The sequence below is a fragment of the Saccopteryx bilineata genome, chromosome 6, assembly GCF_036850765.1.
Source record: "Saccopteryx bilineata isolate mSacBil1 chromosome 6, mSacBil1_pri_phased_curated, whole genome shotgun sequence".
Classification (NCBI taxonomy): domain Eukaryota; kingdom Metazoa; phylum Chordata; class Mammalia; order Chiroptera; family Emballonuridae; genus Saccopteryx; species Saccopteryx bilineata.
Genome location: NC_089495.1, coordinates 176122337 through 176139442, shown reverse-complemented (window position 1 = coordinate 176139442; position 17106 = coordinate 176122337). Strand labels below are relative to the sequence as shown.

The 17106-nt window shown below is 40.9% G+C and overlaps 1 protein-coding gene across 1 annotated transcript in view; it reads left to right on the top strand.

Moving 5' to 3' along the window:
- SPTLC3 (serine palmitoyltransferase long chain base subunit 3) overlaps positions 1-17106 on the top strand; it is a 152187-nt gene that overhangs the window by 29696 nt on the left and 105385 nt on the right. The window contains exon 2 of the mRNA XM_066235091.1: positions 432-617. Within this exon, the coding sequence (XP_066091188.1) occupies positions 432-617 (186 nt within the window). The remainder of the gene's footprint in view (positions 1-431; positions 618-17106) is intronic.

The window sequence follows — 17106 nt, the reverse complement described above, 5'->3', positions numbered from 1 at the left end:
GGAAACGGGGAGAGACAGTCAGACAGACTCCCGCATGTGCCCGACCGGGATCCACCCGGCACGCCCACCAGGGGCTACACTCTGCCCACCAGGGGGCGATGCTCTGCCCCTCCGGGGCGTCGCTCTGCCGCGACCAGAGCCACTCTAGCACCTGGGGCAGAGGCCAAGGAGCCATCCCCAGCGCCCGGGCCATCTTTGCTCCAATGGAGCCTTGGCTGTGGGAGGGGAAGAGAGAGACAGAGAGGAAGGAGGGGTTGGGGGGTGGAGAAGCAAATGGGCGCTTCTCCTATGTGCCCTGGCCGGGAATTGAACCCGGGTCCCCCGCACGCCAGGCCGACGCTCTACTGCTGAGCCAACCGGCCAGGGCCTTTAAGTATTATTCTTTATTGTAATGGGAGAGTACTAACTGATTTTTTTGTGTTTGTTTTTAGCAAAATGGGAAGCTTCATTTTTGTGATAAGCCAATTGTTGAATCCTTTGAGGAAGCACCTCTTCATGTGATGGTTTTCACGTATATGGGATATGGAATTGGGACTCTGTTTGGCTATCTCAGAGACTTTATGAGAAACTGGGGAATAGAGAAATGCAGCGCGGCTGTAGAGCGAGAAGAACAGAAGGTATGTATGCACACCTCGAATCTTTGACAACGCTCTTCTGTTCTATGTGTTCTCAGAAGTGGTGATACAAGTACAAATCGTCAAAAGAGGGAGGAGCTCAGAAACTACTCAGGGGAGATGCTATTGGTTTCCACCCCTAGACCCCATTCCTTGTATGTTCACGGACTTGTTTTTCACAAATGTTCATTGAGAAACTACTATTCACCAGATACTGAACTAAGAGATTTTTGTTACACATTACCATATTTAACATTTACAAAACTCCATGAGATAGAAATTAATACACCATTTTAGAGATTTTTAAAAAATTGTAAGAGCAAGGCACATAGATGGGACTATACTCTCGTCTTCTAGTTTTAAGATAAATATTATTTATGTTCTCTCCTGTAATGGAAAAGTGTGTCTAAATGAAATGTGAGATTTTTATTTCAACTGAATCAGGACTTCTCAACTTTGGTACTATGGATAGTTGGACTGGAGAGTTCTTTGGTGTGGGAGGGCACCCTGTGCATCATAGAATTGTTAATAGCATCCCTGGCCTCTACCCACTAGATGCCATCAGCACTCTCCCACACACTAGTGATGATCAAAAATGCCTCCAGACATTGACAAATGTTTCATGGACGGCAAAAGCACCTCTGATTTAGAACCACTGCTCTAGATACTTTCAATAGCTAACCTATAAAAGTCTACATCATCCTCTGTTCACATAAAGCTAACAGAACAACCTGAAAACTATTCAGAGATCTGCAAAGAGGCTACATTTTGTTAACATGATTTCCACACTGGTTCAAACAATTTATGATACCAAGAATCTTTTTTTTTTTTTTTGTAAAAATGTTTTGTAATATTATAAATGTGGGCATGGATTATTTGACATGACGAAGCCTTATACATATCTAGGTAAAGAAGATGAATGAGGCATAAATTTTAATGTAATGAGAGAACCTGAAATTCTGAAACCTAGCTACCAGTACCAATGGTGAGATAAACACTTATTACAGTAACGCTTCCATGAATAAATCATGTGGCCATTTCTTTTGGAATTGTCTTACTTTAAGTACATCATTTTTAGAAGAAAATCAGGCTCGGGTTTATTATCACAATTCCTCCCACCTTTAGCAAGCATGTGAGCATATGTTCTATACCAGCTAGGAGGTGCCAATATACCTAGAAGAAAAGACAGGTTCTGCTATCAGAGAATTTGAAGTCTGGTGTGGAAAAACAGATTCATGAACAAAATACATAACAAAAAGTGATGATGGGGAGGAGTGTGATGTGGGAAACAGGAATCTGTGATCTGTGACTCCTTGAGGAAGGAAGGAAGGAAGGCAGGATGCTGGGGTTTGGATGGTAAGCAGGAATTTGCCTAGTAAGCAAGCGCAAAGGAAGACATTCTTAGAAAAAGGCCTTTCCTTTGCCAAGGTATTCATTAACTCATTAATCAAGTCCGATTCTCTTTGAGCATGAATTTCTGTGCCAGGTGAGTGCTGCAATCAGGGATACAGGAATAACCAAGGCAGATATGGTTCTTGCCTTCGGGGAGCTAGCTATATAAAAGAAATTGCAATAGAATTTGATAAGAGGTAGCATAGAGGATGTCAAGAAAGCTAAAAAAAAAAAAAAAAAGAGAAACATCTAACCCAGACTTGGTGGTAGGTGAAGGCTTCTGGGAGGAAGAGAAAGTTAAGTTGAAATGTGAAGGCTGAAAAGTAAGTAGTAAAGCAAAGGATAAGGCAAGAAGAGGCTGAAGGATTCTGCAGGGAGACAAAACATGGTGAGACCTTGGCCGGTTGGCTCAGTGGTAGAGCATCGGCCTGGTGTGCAGAAGTCCCAGGTTCGATTCCCTGCCAGAGCACACAGGAGAAGCACCCATCTGCTTCCCCACCCCTCCCCCTCTCCTTCCTTTCTGTCTCTCTCTTCCCCTCCCGCAGCCAAGGCTCCATTGGAGCAAGGATGGCCCGGGCACTGGGTTTGGCTCCGTGGCCTCTGCCCCAGGCGCTAGAGTGGCTCTGGTCACAATAGAGTTACACCCTGGAGGGGCAGAGCATCACCCCCTGGTGGGCAGAGCATTGCCCCCTGGTGGGCATGCCCGCTGGATCCCGGTAGGGCGCATGCGGGAGTCTGTCTGACTGTCTCTCCCTGTTTCCAGCTTCAGAAAAATACAAAAAAAAATAAAAAAAAATAAAAAAACCATGGTGAGAAATAGTTCAGAGGTAAGAGAAAGTGTTTTACATTCAAGGAACCAAAGAACTCCAATGACTGAAGTGAGAGCGAGAGAATGTGGGGAGAAAATTGAGAGGCAAGTGGGGCCAGACCATAATGGGTGTTTAAAAACCATAGATATTTATTAGAAAAACAAGGGGGGCATTGAATGGTTTTAGAAAGAGGAATGCAGATTGGCAGATTAGAAAGATCATGTTCACTTGCTTATGAAAAAGGGATTGCAGGAGGATAACAAGAAGCTAATGTAGAAGTCCAGATTAAAAAAAAAAATCTAGGTTAGAACTTGAGCTGGGATCATGGTCATGATAACTGGGGTGCTGATAAGAGGTAAAACCAAGTGATGTTTAAGAAAATAGTAAGAGATGATTGGTTCGACTTGAGGAATTAGAGAGTTGGACAGACCAAAGACCACACCCAGACTTACAACTTGGGCAGAAAAAAGAAAAGAAAGAGAAAAAGAAAGAAAGAAAGAAAGAAAGAAAGAAAGAAAGAAAGAAAGAAAGAAAGAAAGAAAGAAAGAAAGAAAGAGAGAGAGAGAGAGAGAGAGAGAGAGAGAAAGGAAAGGGAAGGAAAGGAAAGGAAAGGAAAGGAAAGGAAAGGAAAGGAAAGGAAAGGAAAGGAAAGGAAAGGAAAGGAAAGGAAAGGAAAGGAAAGGAAAGGAAAGGAAAGAAAATAGAGGGAGGGAGGGAGGGAGGGAGGGAGCAGTTAAATTAAACAGGAAACAGTCTAGTACACTTGCAAAGAAAGATGCAGATTTCTCAGGTTGTAGCAGTGCTGACGATGAAACTGGAAAATTGAGAGGACGTTCTCCTTAGCCACATGGGTCTCCATAGACCTTCCTCTCTCCCTGACGCCAGTTGGTCTGTTCTAGAAACTCATCACCGGTGCTCCCCGGGTATAAGTAACTTGTAGCATGCACAGTGCACACTCCAGAATATTTGCTGGAACAAAGGATCAGAAATTTACATTTCTTAGTGTGGCATCTGTTAGGCTTTAAATTTGCTATCCCATTTCTCTCTGTGTGTCTCTTTTTCTATGAGAGAGAGAGAGAGAGAGAGAGATTTTTTTTCAAACAGAAAGGAAAGGAGAGAGATGAGAACTATCAACTTGTAGTTGTGGCATCTTAGTTGTTCATCGATTGTTTCCCCTATGTGTCTTGACTGGGGGGCTCCAGCCAAGTCAGTGTCCCCTTGCTCAAGCCAGCAACTTTGGATTCAAGCCAGCAAACTTGGGCTTCCAGCCAGCAACCTTTGGGCTAAGCCAGTGACCATGGGGTCACGTCTATGATCCCATGCTCAAGCAGGTGACCCTACACTCAAGCTGCTGATCCTGCGCTCAAGCCAGATGAGTCCATGCTCAGTGAGTGTGCTATGCGTGGTCAGGCACATCCAGTTTCTAACCTGTTTCAGTATTTTTGCTCTGTTAATCCTGTGGGATTGGTTGTTTTGGCTTTTCTAAAGCATGTCTTGCATTTCAAGCATATATATATATATATATATATATATATATATATATATATATATATATATGCAAGGTGGTTGGTCCTTAGTGCAACTGACTCTGAGATGGTTGAGGGCAACAAGGTTATAGGAGTCCTGATATCAACACTCAGGAGGAAATGAAGGGGCGAGATGATGCTGGTGAATTGTGATGCAGTCCCAGCAAAGGTCTCACATGAGAGGGCCCTTCAGAAGCATTGAGGCGAAGGGTTGAGCCTTCAATGATGATAGATGGGGCTGCCACCAGGGGGGCATTTGACCTTGAGTCAGGCTGCTCCCTTCATTGAGCTGTCAGCCCCCAACACTCCCAGCACCAGGAAAGGAAGAGGTGCGTCAATCTGAACGAGGATAGGCACAGCGCACAGCAGCTGGTCTGTAACACCCGGCACTGTTGCTGCAAGAACGGCTTGCAGCAACACCTCTCACGGGGAGGACATTGCATTCAATGAATCAGTATGTTGTTTCTCTCTACAAAATAAGTAATTTCCTGCCCAGTTGATCTCTGTGAAGTAGAGAGCATCAGTCAATTGATACACCTTAATAGATACTCCTTTTCTATGGTACCTTTTTATTGTGTGTTCCTTCCTTCTGAGCCCCTGGAGAGATTGAAGCTTTCAGAGTGACTGGTCCTAGTCAACTGTAATGGTTGCAATCCCTAGATACTTTTTTATGGGACCTGGTCACTGGACACTATCTGCAGGCTGACCTTTATCCTTTTAATTGCCTGTAACCCTGAACTTCTACCAATATCTTTGCTCTGGGTTTCTAAACAATCTGAGGCACATCTTGAAGTCTCTGGCTAGAAACATGCAATTTGCTGCTTCTCGATGACCCCTGGTTCTTTTAGCAAAAGTGAACATTACTCAATACTAAAAACTCGTCCCTGGGAGGACAGAATAGATTGTCCCATGAGAGAGACCAGCCATGCACAAAATGACTCCAGGAAAGAAAGCAAATCTGTGAAGAGATGGTGGACAAGAATTATTCTGTTTTCAAAAATATCATAAATGTAGGTTCTTATTTCCAATTACACTCTTTGATTCTGTTCATTTTTAAACTTTTTAAATCTTACTTTTAATAAAAAATTATATATTTCTTGATATTTTTATATTCATAATGAAATGTAGATAAAAATATAGTCAAACTAATGGACATGTCTATCTCCTTACTTCTCTTTTCTTAATCAAAGATGAGCATTTATTATTAATAATTCAATTAAAACATTTTCATTGCAATGCTGTGTTCCCATTAGACCCAGATAGTCCCCAGTGCCCCTACAAGTCAATCCCAGACATTTCTGACCCATCCTCAGAGATTTTTTTACTTCCACATGAAAGAGAGAAGGTTCAGCAAGTTATAGCTATAGAAAATTTTAAGACACATCTACAAATGAATTAAAACTTGTTGTTTTGCATCCTGATGCAGCAGCCCAATTCTCTCAGAGAGACTCTCTTCTGAGTCATTTAAAGTATGGGGTCCATTAAGATCACTGAGTGTGAGATACGATTTTATGCAAAACAAACAGATGGCCCAAGCACTGTTTGAACCTGGATGCCTCCAAACTGAGAGAGCTGTGCTGGGTCTTCCCTGGGAACCTAACATGTAAGCCAGCTGGTTGTAGAGTGTATCAGATGGGTGCTCTCAGCCTTGGCTGTGCACTGGAATTACTCGAGAAGTGGTTGTTTTGTGGTGTGCCCTGGCTAGCGGGGTTCAGAAAGGTTTCCCAGGTGCTTCTCATGTGCAGCCCAAGTTGACCCTTTCCACCAGTATCACCTGCCACTTCCATGCCCTCTCTCGTGCATCACTGTAGTTACCTCCATGTGTTCCCCAACCCAGAAGACTTTGACTGCCATCCTTTTGAGTTTTTACAAATGCTTTGTTACATAGTTATGATTGATTAAATCGGTCCTCTCCCCTTCTTAAGGCTGGGGGGGGGGGGGTAGGACTAAAACCCTCTAATGACATAGTTGGTCCTTATGCTTAAGTGCTTTCTAATAATCACCTCATTATCACTATCTCTCAATCAACCCTGTCCCTGGAGCCTATGAGCCCTCAATTTTAAGCCTTTTCATTTTCTTCCTCTTATCCAGCTGAAATTTCATGGACTTGATACACCCTCAACTGGATTCACCCACCATACTGATGGGTCTTTTTTTTTTTAAGTGAGAAGAGGGGAAATATGAGACAAGCTCTTGCTTGCGCCCCAATGGGAATCCACCCAGCAACCCCATCTGGGGCAGATGCTTGAATCACTGAGCTATCCTCAGTGCCAAGGGCCAATGCTCTAATCAATCAAGTCCCTGGGTAGGGGAGAGCAAGGAGAGAAGGGGGAGAGAAAGGAGGAGAGAAGGAAATGGTTGCTTCTCTTGTGTGCCCTAACTGGGAATTGAACCCAGGACGTCCATACAGCAGGCTGGTGCTCTATTCACTGAGTGAAAAAGCCAGGACCTAGGTCTTCTTTAAAATTCAGGACCACTGTCCTCAAGGTGGCCTTCAGTGCTGCCTGCTACATTTCTTTAGTACATTTAGTCACTAGCTCTTATAGATGACTATTTTATACTTTCTCCTTTCCATCCAAACTTCCAACACTTTTGTCGCTCCTGACTTTCAGCTAATAATCTTTTTTCTCTTTCACTGCGGAAACAGAAAAAGGTCAGAACTTCCATACACTTCCTCAGCTGCCACTAACACGTACCGGCACTCACATATTTGACCTTCTCACCACCTCTCGTGACCATGGAGTAGGTATATGAGCTCCTGTCTGGGCCAAGCTTCCTACCTGTGCATTGGATGCCATTCATTAGCAATCACTCAGTCTTGCCATGTTTAAAACTGTGCAGTTGAGCTTCCCCTTTAAGTTTGTCCTTTCTTACAACCTTTCTCAGATCAGTAAGTGGCAACCCCATCAGTCCAGCTATTCTGGCCAAAAACCTCAGTCATTCTTGAACCCCTCTTTCTCTTGTTTCCCAAGTCAAATTTGTCTGCAAATACTGTTGGTGCTGTGCTCGAAGTATATCTGTTCTTTGTCTAGTGCTTACCATCCCTGGTGCCACCAGCTTTGTCCCAACAGCCATCTTCTCTTGCCTAGATGGATCCTGCTTTCCTGCTCGACCATTCTATCTTCTCAACTAACAACCAACATGGTTTCCTTAAAACCTAAGTAAGGTCACATAGCATAGCTGGGCAAGAACCTTTAAAGCCTTCTCAGTCAGAGTAAGACCCAGAGCAAGCCAAGGCCCTACAGAATAAAGCCCCGCTTGGCCTCTACCTTCATTGTTCTACTCCTTGGCTCTCACACTCTGCCTCAAACAGGGGGACCTCCTCATTCTTCCTCAAGAAGAGCTCACATGTACCTGCCTCAGGGATTTTTCTCGCCTTCCCCTCTTCCTGACATCAGTGGTGGGATTCAGCCAGTTCACACTGGTTAGGCAGAATCAGTACCTAATTTTTTGTTGAGTTGGTGAACCGGTTGTTAAAATGGCACTTGTAATCAGGGTTCTAACTAAGGTGGGCACCTGGGCAGCTGCCCAATGTGGAAATCATCACAAATTTACATCCCTTATTCTTTTTTTATTTTTATTTTTTATTTTTCCAAAGTTAGAAGTGGGGAGGCAGTCAGACAGACTCCTGCATGCGCCTGACTGGGATACACCTGGCATGCCCACCAGGGGGCAATGCTCTCCCCATCTGGGGTGTCACTCTGCTGCGACCAGAGCCATTCTAGTACCTGAGGTAGAGGCCATGGAGTCATCCTCAGCGCCCAGGGCCAACTTTGCTCCCATGGAGCCTTGGCTGCGGGAGAGGAAGAGAGAGATAGAGAGAAAGAAGAGGGGGAAGGGTAGAGAAGCAGATGGGCGCCTCTCTTGTGTGCCCTGACCGAGAATTGAACCCTGGACTTCCACACACTGGGTTGGTGCTATACCACTGAGCCAACTGCAACTGGCCAGGGCCTCCCTTAATCTTTTTTAATGCTCACCTATGCAACATCATATTCTAAGCACCTGTAGTAATGTTCATTCTGTCCATAGATGAAAAAAATTGCAAGTGAGGATGCCAATCAAGAAGCAATATGGAAATAACTTAACAGTTTTATTGTTTTTTGTCAGGTACTATTTAGTATTTTTTCATTAATATTTTAAAACACTTTCTTATAATCTAGTTTTGTGTACCCCTTTTATTGATCTTGTTTAAGCATTAAATGCATGAAGTAATAAACTACCTTTCACTATATACAGTGTGTCTGTAAAGTCATGGTGCACTTTTGACCGGTCACAGGAAAGCAACAAAAGACAATAGAAATGTGAAATCTGCACCAAATAAAAGGAAAACTCTCCCAGTTTCATACCTATTCAGTGCAGTTCAACGTGGGCTCACGCACAGATTTTTTAGGGCTCCTTAGGTAGCTATCCCGTATAGCCTCTACAGACTCGTCACTGACTGATGGCTACCAGAATGGGGTTTCTCCACCAAACTGCCAGTTTCCTTCAACTGCTTATCCCACCGAGTAATGTTATTTCTATGTGGTGGCACTTTGTTATAAACGCGCTGATATTCACATTGCACTTTGGTCACGGATTCAAATTAACGAGCCACAGAACACATTGAACTTTCCTCTGTACCGTCCACAGCTCGACTGGCATGGCCGTGGGCTGCTCCGCTGTATACACGGTATTACGTCATCTTCTGTGCATGCACACATGCTGCTACATCATCCTACAGAAACTGGGAGGGTTTTCCTTTTATTTGGTGCAAATTTCACATTTCTATCGTCTTTTGTTGCTTTCCTATGACCGGTCAAAAGTGCACCATAACTTTACGGACACACTGTAGTTTTGTTATACTTAAAGCGGTCATTAGGGCAGAGAACTAGTTGTTAAGTTATTTGAATCCCACCCCTGCCTGGAACGGCCCTCCCTCAGCAGGACTCAGTAACCTACTGCCCATTGAAAGCCCCAATCCCCCCAGCCCAGCTTAATTGCAAATACCTTCTGGCTGCTTCTAAAAATTATATACACCTTCACAAGGGGTAAATATTTTTCACAATGACATCTACCAGAAGATCATGTCCCAGAGGCTAGCAAAACAGCTCCAAAATCGAAGTTCTAGAAATATTTAGTAAAATAAGGCCATCAGTAAAATTTGAGCACAGCCACCCCACAGTAAATACTCTGGTCAACATTTATACACATATAAACACATACACACTGTGGTGGGATTCAAATAACTTAACAACTGGTTCTCTGCCCTAATGACCCTTTCAAGTATAAAAAAGTGATATACCAAAAGGTAGTTCATTATTTCATGCATCTAATACTTAAATAAGAACAATAAAATAGGTACACAAAACTAAATTATGTTATAAGAAAGAGTTTTAAAATGTTAATGAAAAATATTAAATAACACCTGACAAAAAACAATAAAACTGTTATTTAAGACATTTCCAATGACAGCTTGTCACCCCCTGGTTGTTTGGCACCTTTCTTTTTTACGTTAATTGTTTGTTTACTGAAATGACAAACGTGAGGGAATCAAAATGTAGTATTTCTTAAAGGTATAATGAGTTTTATGAGATTAATAAATAAATATTACAAGCATAGTCCTGTCAATTTTTTTTTCACTTATGGACAAAACGAACATTACTACAGGCCCTTAGATATGGTATTGCGCAGATGAACATTAAAAAGAGTAAGGAATGTGAATTTGTGATTTCCACATCGGGCGGCTGCCCAGGCGCTCACCTTAGAGAGAACCCTGATTACAAGTGCCATGTTAACAACCAGTTCACCAAACTCAACAAAAAATTAGGTATCGGTTTTGTTGAACTGGTGCAAACTGGCTGAATCCCACCATTTCATACACATCTCCAAATGTCCAAATATATACATACATATACTCATGTACATAGACACACACACAAACACAATTTCTGAATGTCATTAAGTGTTAGGGAAATAATTGTTCTAATTCTTTTGCAACATAGAACTATCTGCTTTCCTTTGCCAGAAGGAATATGTGGTAATAGGCAGAGTTGATTGATTTTAATAAGGTAAAGCTTTGCTAATGTATAGCAGCGAGTACTAAGCCAATGTGAGGGATAGGTGGGTTATCCTCAACCCTAGTCAAGAGCCCTTCCTCGCCCTGGCCCGTTGGCTCAGCGGTAGAGCATCGGCCTAGCATGCGGAGGACCAGGGTTCGATTCCCGGCCGGGGCACACAGGAGAAGCGCCCATTTGCTTCTCCACCCCTCCGCCGCGCTTTCCTCTCTGTCTCTCTCTTCCCCTCCCGCAGCCGAGGCTCCATTGGAGCAAAGATGGCCCGGGCGCTGGGGATGGCTCTGTGGCCTCTGCCTCAGGCACTAGAGTGGCTCTGGTCCCAACATGGCGACGCCCAGGATGGGCAGAGCATTGCCCCCTGGTGGGCAGAGCGTCGCCCCTGGTGGGCGTGCCGGGTGGATCCCGGTCGGGCGCATGCGGGAGTCTGTCTGACTGTCTCTCCCTGTTTCCAGCTTCAGAAAAAAAATGAAAAAAAAAAAAAAAAAAGAGCCCTTCCTCAAACTCATCTTTGTTGGGGTTTTTTTTTTTATGGAAACAATGAGCAAAAGTAGTCTGTGCATCCTTTCTGTCTTTATCATGTACTTTATTACGCATGTATTCATTTGCACTTACTCTGTCTTTCCCTTAACTTAAATGAGAGTATATCATACATACGTGTGACTTACTTCTTTTAACCTAACTATACATCTGGAGATCTTTACAGGCCAGTACAGGATTACAGTATTTCTTTTAACAATTGCATAATGGCATTCCATAATGTGGGTAGATGATTCATTATTTATTATTATAGCCCCATATTTTTATTATTGTAAATAATTATTTCATGAACAGCACATACAGTTATTTGAGGATAATTCTTAGAGGTGGTTTTCTGGGTCTGAAGGATGTACATTTTAACTTTTGAGAGATTGGCAAGTTGCCTTTCAAAAAAGTTCGCCTAGCTAGCCTCCAGTCAGCAGTGCCTGAAAATTCTTGCTTCCTTGCCAGTACTTGATATGTTGACATTATCAGCATATTTTTTTTTATTTTTGCCAATCTGATAGGTAAATATTTTTGTTCTTGTCTTAATTTGCATTTACTGATTAACAGTCAGACTGAACATCTTTTCCTATGATTTTTAGTCATTTACACTTCTCTTTAATTGCTTATTCATATCCTATGCTCATCATTTTATTAAATTATTTTTTTTACTGATTTTGAGAAATTCCTTCTATATATCTTTATATAACAATTAGTTCACTAAATGTATTTTAAATTTTTATTTAATTCTGTTTCTTGTTTCTTAACTTTTTCTGTGTTATAGTTAGCCACACATACGGTTTTACTTTTTGTCATAAGTATAAAACACTTGTTATTTTTGTTGTTGTTGTTTTGATGTTATTTTCTCTTTGAGGAGGAGGACTTAATCATGTTTAGAAAGATATTTTTTAATCTTAAAAATTATAACAAATTTTTCTATAATTTCATTCAGTACTTTTATAATTTGGGAAATTTATATATTTAATTCACAAATCCATCTAGAATTTATTTCTTTGTGCTCTGTGAGGTAGGAGGACTATTTTAAAAGAGATTTTTAGGTTGATTCAGTATCAATTAAATAGGTGGTTTTTTACCCACTGATTTGAAATATTGACCTATATTTTTAGGTAAATATACAATTTTTGGTAATTCTTAAAGCTTTTCCTTCTTTGTATACTTTAGAATTACCTTGTTAGATACTGGATTTTAAGAAAAGAACTCGTTATTTTAACTAACAATGCATTAAACTTACAAGTTAACTGTGCAAGATTTGACATTTTAAGAATATTTAGTCTTCCTGTTCAGAAACATGATATGTCTCTGCATTTATTTAGAAATTTAATAAAATTCTATATTTTTATTTATTCTAAAGTTCTATCATTTCCTCTTTATTAATTGGTTATGATTTTTTGATGGTGGTGTTATTTGAATACTATCTCTTTTTTCCCTATCCTATATTCTAGTTATTGATTTCATATAAGAAAATTATTGATATTAATATTTTCATATTAATTTCAAATGCTACCACCTTAATGAATTCTTACCTTAGTTGTCATAGCTTCTCAAATAGTTGTATTGCAATTTTTTCCCCTGAAGCTACTGGGCATGTATTCTCATTAAATTCTTCAGGCATCTATGAAATAAGAATAATTATTCCCGCCTGACCTGTGGTGGCGCAGTGGATAAAGCGTCAACCTGGAAATGCTGAGGTCACCGGTTCGAAACCCTGGGCTTGCCTGGTCAAGGCACATATGGGAGTTGATGCTTCCAGCTCCTCCTCCCTTCTCTCTCTCTGTCTCTCCTCTCTCTCTCTCTGTCTCTCCCTCTCCTCTCTAAAAAAAAATGAATAAATTAATTTAAAAAAAAAGAAAGTACTGACTTAACATCACATAATAAACCTTCATGAGGACACTGAGCTTAGAGGGGTGAAAACTTTGGCTCCAGGTTATCCAAGGAGTAAGTGGCAGAGCCAGATTCACACCCCTGTGCCTTTACCCACATTCACTCTCCTCTGCACGAGAACATCTGTCGGGCACTGAGCTTTCCTACATATTTCTGATCACTTCACCACAGCTAGCCTTTATGTTCTCTTAATGAAGAGGATATTAATATCAGAGAAGTTAGCCTGACCTGTGGTGCCACAGTGGATAAAGCGTTGACCTAGAATGCTAAGGTCACCAGTTTGAAACCCCAGGCTTGCCAGGTCAAAGCACATACAAGAAGCTACTATGACTTTCTCTCTCTAATATCAATAAATAAAATCAGAGATGTTAACTGACCCATTCAAGATCATAAAGCAAATAAAAAACGGAGCTGGGTTCAACCTTAGGTCTGTCTGGCTTCAAAGCCCTGTACTCTTTGCTGCCTTAAACCAACCCACCTTTTTTTTATTTTTTATTTATTTTTTTTTTCCGAAGCTGGAAACGGGGAGGCAGTCAGACAGACTCCCGCATGCGCCCTACCGGGATCCACCTGGCATGCCCACCAGGGGGCAATGCTCTGCCCATCTGGGATGTCACTCTGCCCCAATCAGAGCCATTCTAGCGCCTGAGGCAGAGGCCACAGAGCCATCCTCAGCGCCCGGGCAAACTTTGCTCCAGTGGAGTCTCGGCTGTGGGAGGGGAAGAGAGAGACAGAGAGGAAGAAGAGGGGGAGGGGTGGAGAAGCAGATGGGCGCTTCTCCTCTATGCCCTGGCCGGGAATCAAACCCCGGACTCCTGCACGCCAGGCCGATGCTCTACCACTTAGCCAACCAGCCAGGGCCCCAACCAACCTTTGTTATAGACCAAATATCCCTGGCAACTTAACCCTTCATCATATGACATGTTTGCTGTCAGAATCATTTGAACATACATGCACCCATCCTGGCTGTCCTTCTCTGGGCATAGCTTGTCAAAAGGACCTTTTGAAATCTGATGCTGTCCTATACACACTATTCTGGATGTGTCTGACCAGCACAGACGATCAGACTCCTCTCATTTCTCTTGATTCCTTCGTTCTCAAACCCTTGGGTTTGTGTGTTTGTATAACAGCACTTGATTACATCATGGGTTGACCACTCAAGGTTTATGTGTATGATTTATTCCCCTAACTAAATTAGTATCCTCTTGAGTGCTGAAATCATGCCCCATACCTGAAACTTAAGTGTTAGTGGATAGATATGTTATTTGGTACTTAGATCACATTTTCCCATAGAAACAAGTTATTTTAAAGACAGCTGGTTTCTGGGCTAGGGTCAACGGCCCATTTATTTAAAGATCAGTGATCTGGAGGAGAGGATCCCATAAGATTTCAAAAGGACAAATGGGACCTCCCTCTACTTTCAAACACAGAACTAGGCCCGGGTAAACTCTGAGATGATACTTCAATTTCTTATAAGTTTTCCATGTGTGCTGTGAAAATCTACCAATTGTCCTCTCAGTCCATTACAACACACTTGTTAATTTTGTTATTTGAGTCTGCTAGACTTCATTTTCGTCTACTTAAACACGAATTCTGAGAAATATGTGTTAATGCCTTCCACTGTGACTGTGGATTTGGTAGATGTTTCCCTCATGTATTTTGATGTAACTGTCAGACACTTAAAAGTCTATGGCTCTTACCGTTCTCAGTGGCTTTTTCCTTTTATCATGCTTTTTCTTTGTACTTTGCTTGATATTAATACAGGTACATCTGCTGCTTTGTCAATAAGCTCTCATCATTTTCAGGCTTCAGCATTTTCAGAAAATATGTATCTCTTGGAATCAGCATATACCATAGGTTTATTTTGAAAACAAATGTGAAAGCTTCTGTATTTTAATAATATAATTTATAAAAAATTACTTAAACCATATGAAATTGCTGTTTTTATAGGTCAAAAACTCAAGCTTTGGCAATTCTATATGGTTAAGCCTAATATCTTAACTATGCATGTGTTTAAACTTATTCCTTGCATCTTTATATTTTATACTTTTTGTTATTTTTCATTTTAACCATTTCTACATTTTTTTAAAAAGATCACACAGATTTTTATTATGAAAGCTCATTGTAAAAAACTGTGGGTATATACACATAAAACTGTAAAGACCATTCATGATCCCTTTCACTCAAGATAACTGTCAACAATTTTTATTTAGTATTCAAAATACTTTTATTGAAATAATGAATAAATCAAAGAATAAATAAGCCACTTTTAAAATAGGAATCTTAATATAAAACTACCTCTTCTTTTGTACCTTTGGTACATTTAGTTGAATTTTCTTTTTCTGAATTTCCACTAAGAAGTTGTGTATATACATCTCACACAAATTAGGGGATATTTTAAAAATGAATATGAAACAATAAAATATCCTCTAATTTTTATAAGCAGTATAATATTTCCCGTTATTTTTTTTAATGATTATCTTTGAATATTTAACACATATATTTAGATGTTAGATATTATTATTCAGTAACTAGAGTCCCCCCTGCCAGGAGAAGAATTTAATAGTTTCACTTTCGTTCTCCCATGTGGGAGGAGTGGAGATAGAAAGACAGACTCCTGCATGCGCCCCAACCAGGATCCACCGGGCACCCCTGTCTGGGGATGCTCTGCCCATCTAGGACCATACTCACAACTAAGCTATTTTTAACACCTGAAGCAGAGGCTTCATGGAGCAATGTGCTGGAACCAATCGAGCCATGGCTGCAAGAGGGGAGAGAGAGAGAAAGAGAGAAAGGGGGGAGAGGGGTGGAGAAGCAATTAATCACTTCCCCTGTGTGCCCTGACTAGGAATCGAATCTGGGACATCCTCACACTAGGCCAACATTCTACCACTGAGCAAACCGGCCAAGGACCAGTTTCTGCTTCTTCATATTACATAAATAAAACTACTGGGGCTACCCGTATTCCATCAGTGTCTTCACTCACTATTTTTCCTATTATTTCTGGCATCTCTTGCCCTCCTCCTTAGTTATTTCATTGTTTGTTTTGTTGAGGTATACACTCAAATATTGCAGAAAAGGCCTAAGGTAGTTCATTCAACTCATGACTTCTTTTTTATATTGGAATGTTTTTATGTGGATTCTCATTTGATTGTTGGCTTGACTGAGCGCAGGATTTTAACTTTAAAATAACTTTCCCTCATAATTCTTTCTATACCATTGTCACCTAAGTAAAGTCGGAAACAATCTAGTTCTTATTCCCTTCTATATAGACTGCCTTTCTCCTTTTTCTGAACACCTTTGAGATTTTCCCCCTTTATCTTTGAAGAGCTGAAATTTAACCAGAATGTATACTGGTTTTGGTTTTTAGTTATTTGATCCATTAATACCTAACTGATCATTTATAATTCAAACCTTTCTTCCTCTCTGGAATTTTTTACCTCTTCTTCCTCCTCCTCCTCCTTCTTCACCTTTTCTTCCTCTTTCACTTTTCCTTCTTTCAATCCTGCAACTCCTATTACATCTTCTAAATTGGTCCTTCATATCTCTTGATTCTTCCTTCATATTTTCACTTCTCTTTCTTTTCTTACTAGGTCCTGAAAAAGTTACTCAGTTTATTATTTTAGCTTATTAATTTGCTTTTCAGCTGTGTCCATTATATTTTTAAATATTTTATCTTTTTAAAGGATACATTGTTTTGTTGTCTTTCTAAAGATGTCATATATATGTATTTATATATATCCATATATAAATAATTCTGTTTGCTCTATTGTCTTTTCTTTTCTTTTATTGATTTTAATTTATTGTGTTTACATAGATTCTAGTGTCGCCCCGAATGCATCCCCCCGCCCTATATTCCTCTCAGCATCTCCCTTGCCCCCCTCCCCATAGTGCCCTCCCCACTTCCCTTCAGGATTATCCTATCCTCTCATCCCCATTCCCTCTGTCCTCTTTTCCTCTGGTCCCTTTAATCCCTCCTCTGTCTCAATTCCGTTCCTCAGTTCACATTGTTCATTAGATTCCTCAAAAGAGTGAGGGCATATGATATTTTTCTTTTTCTGCCTGGTTTATTTCACTTAACATAATAGTTTCCAGGTCCATCCATGTTGTTGCAAAAGGTAATATTTTCTTTTTCATAGCCCCATAGAATTACACTGTATATATGTATCACAGCTTTTTAATCCACTCATCTACTGACGGGCACTTGGGATGTTTCCAGATCTTTGCTATTGTGAACAATGCTGCCATAAACATGGAGGTGCATTTCTTCTTTTGAATCAATGATATGGTG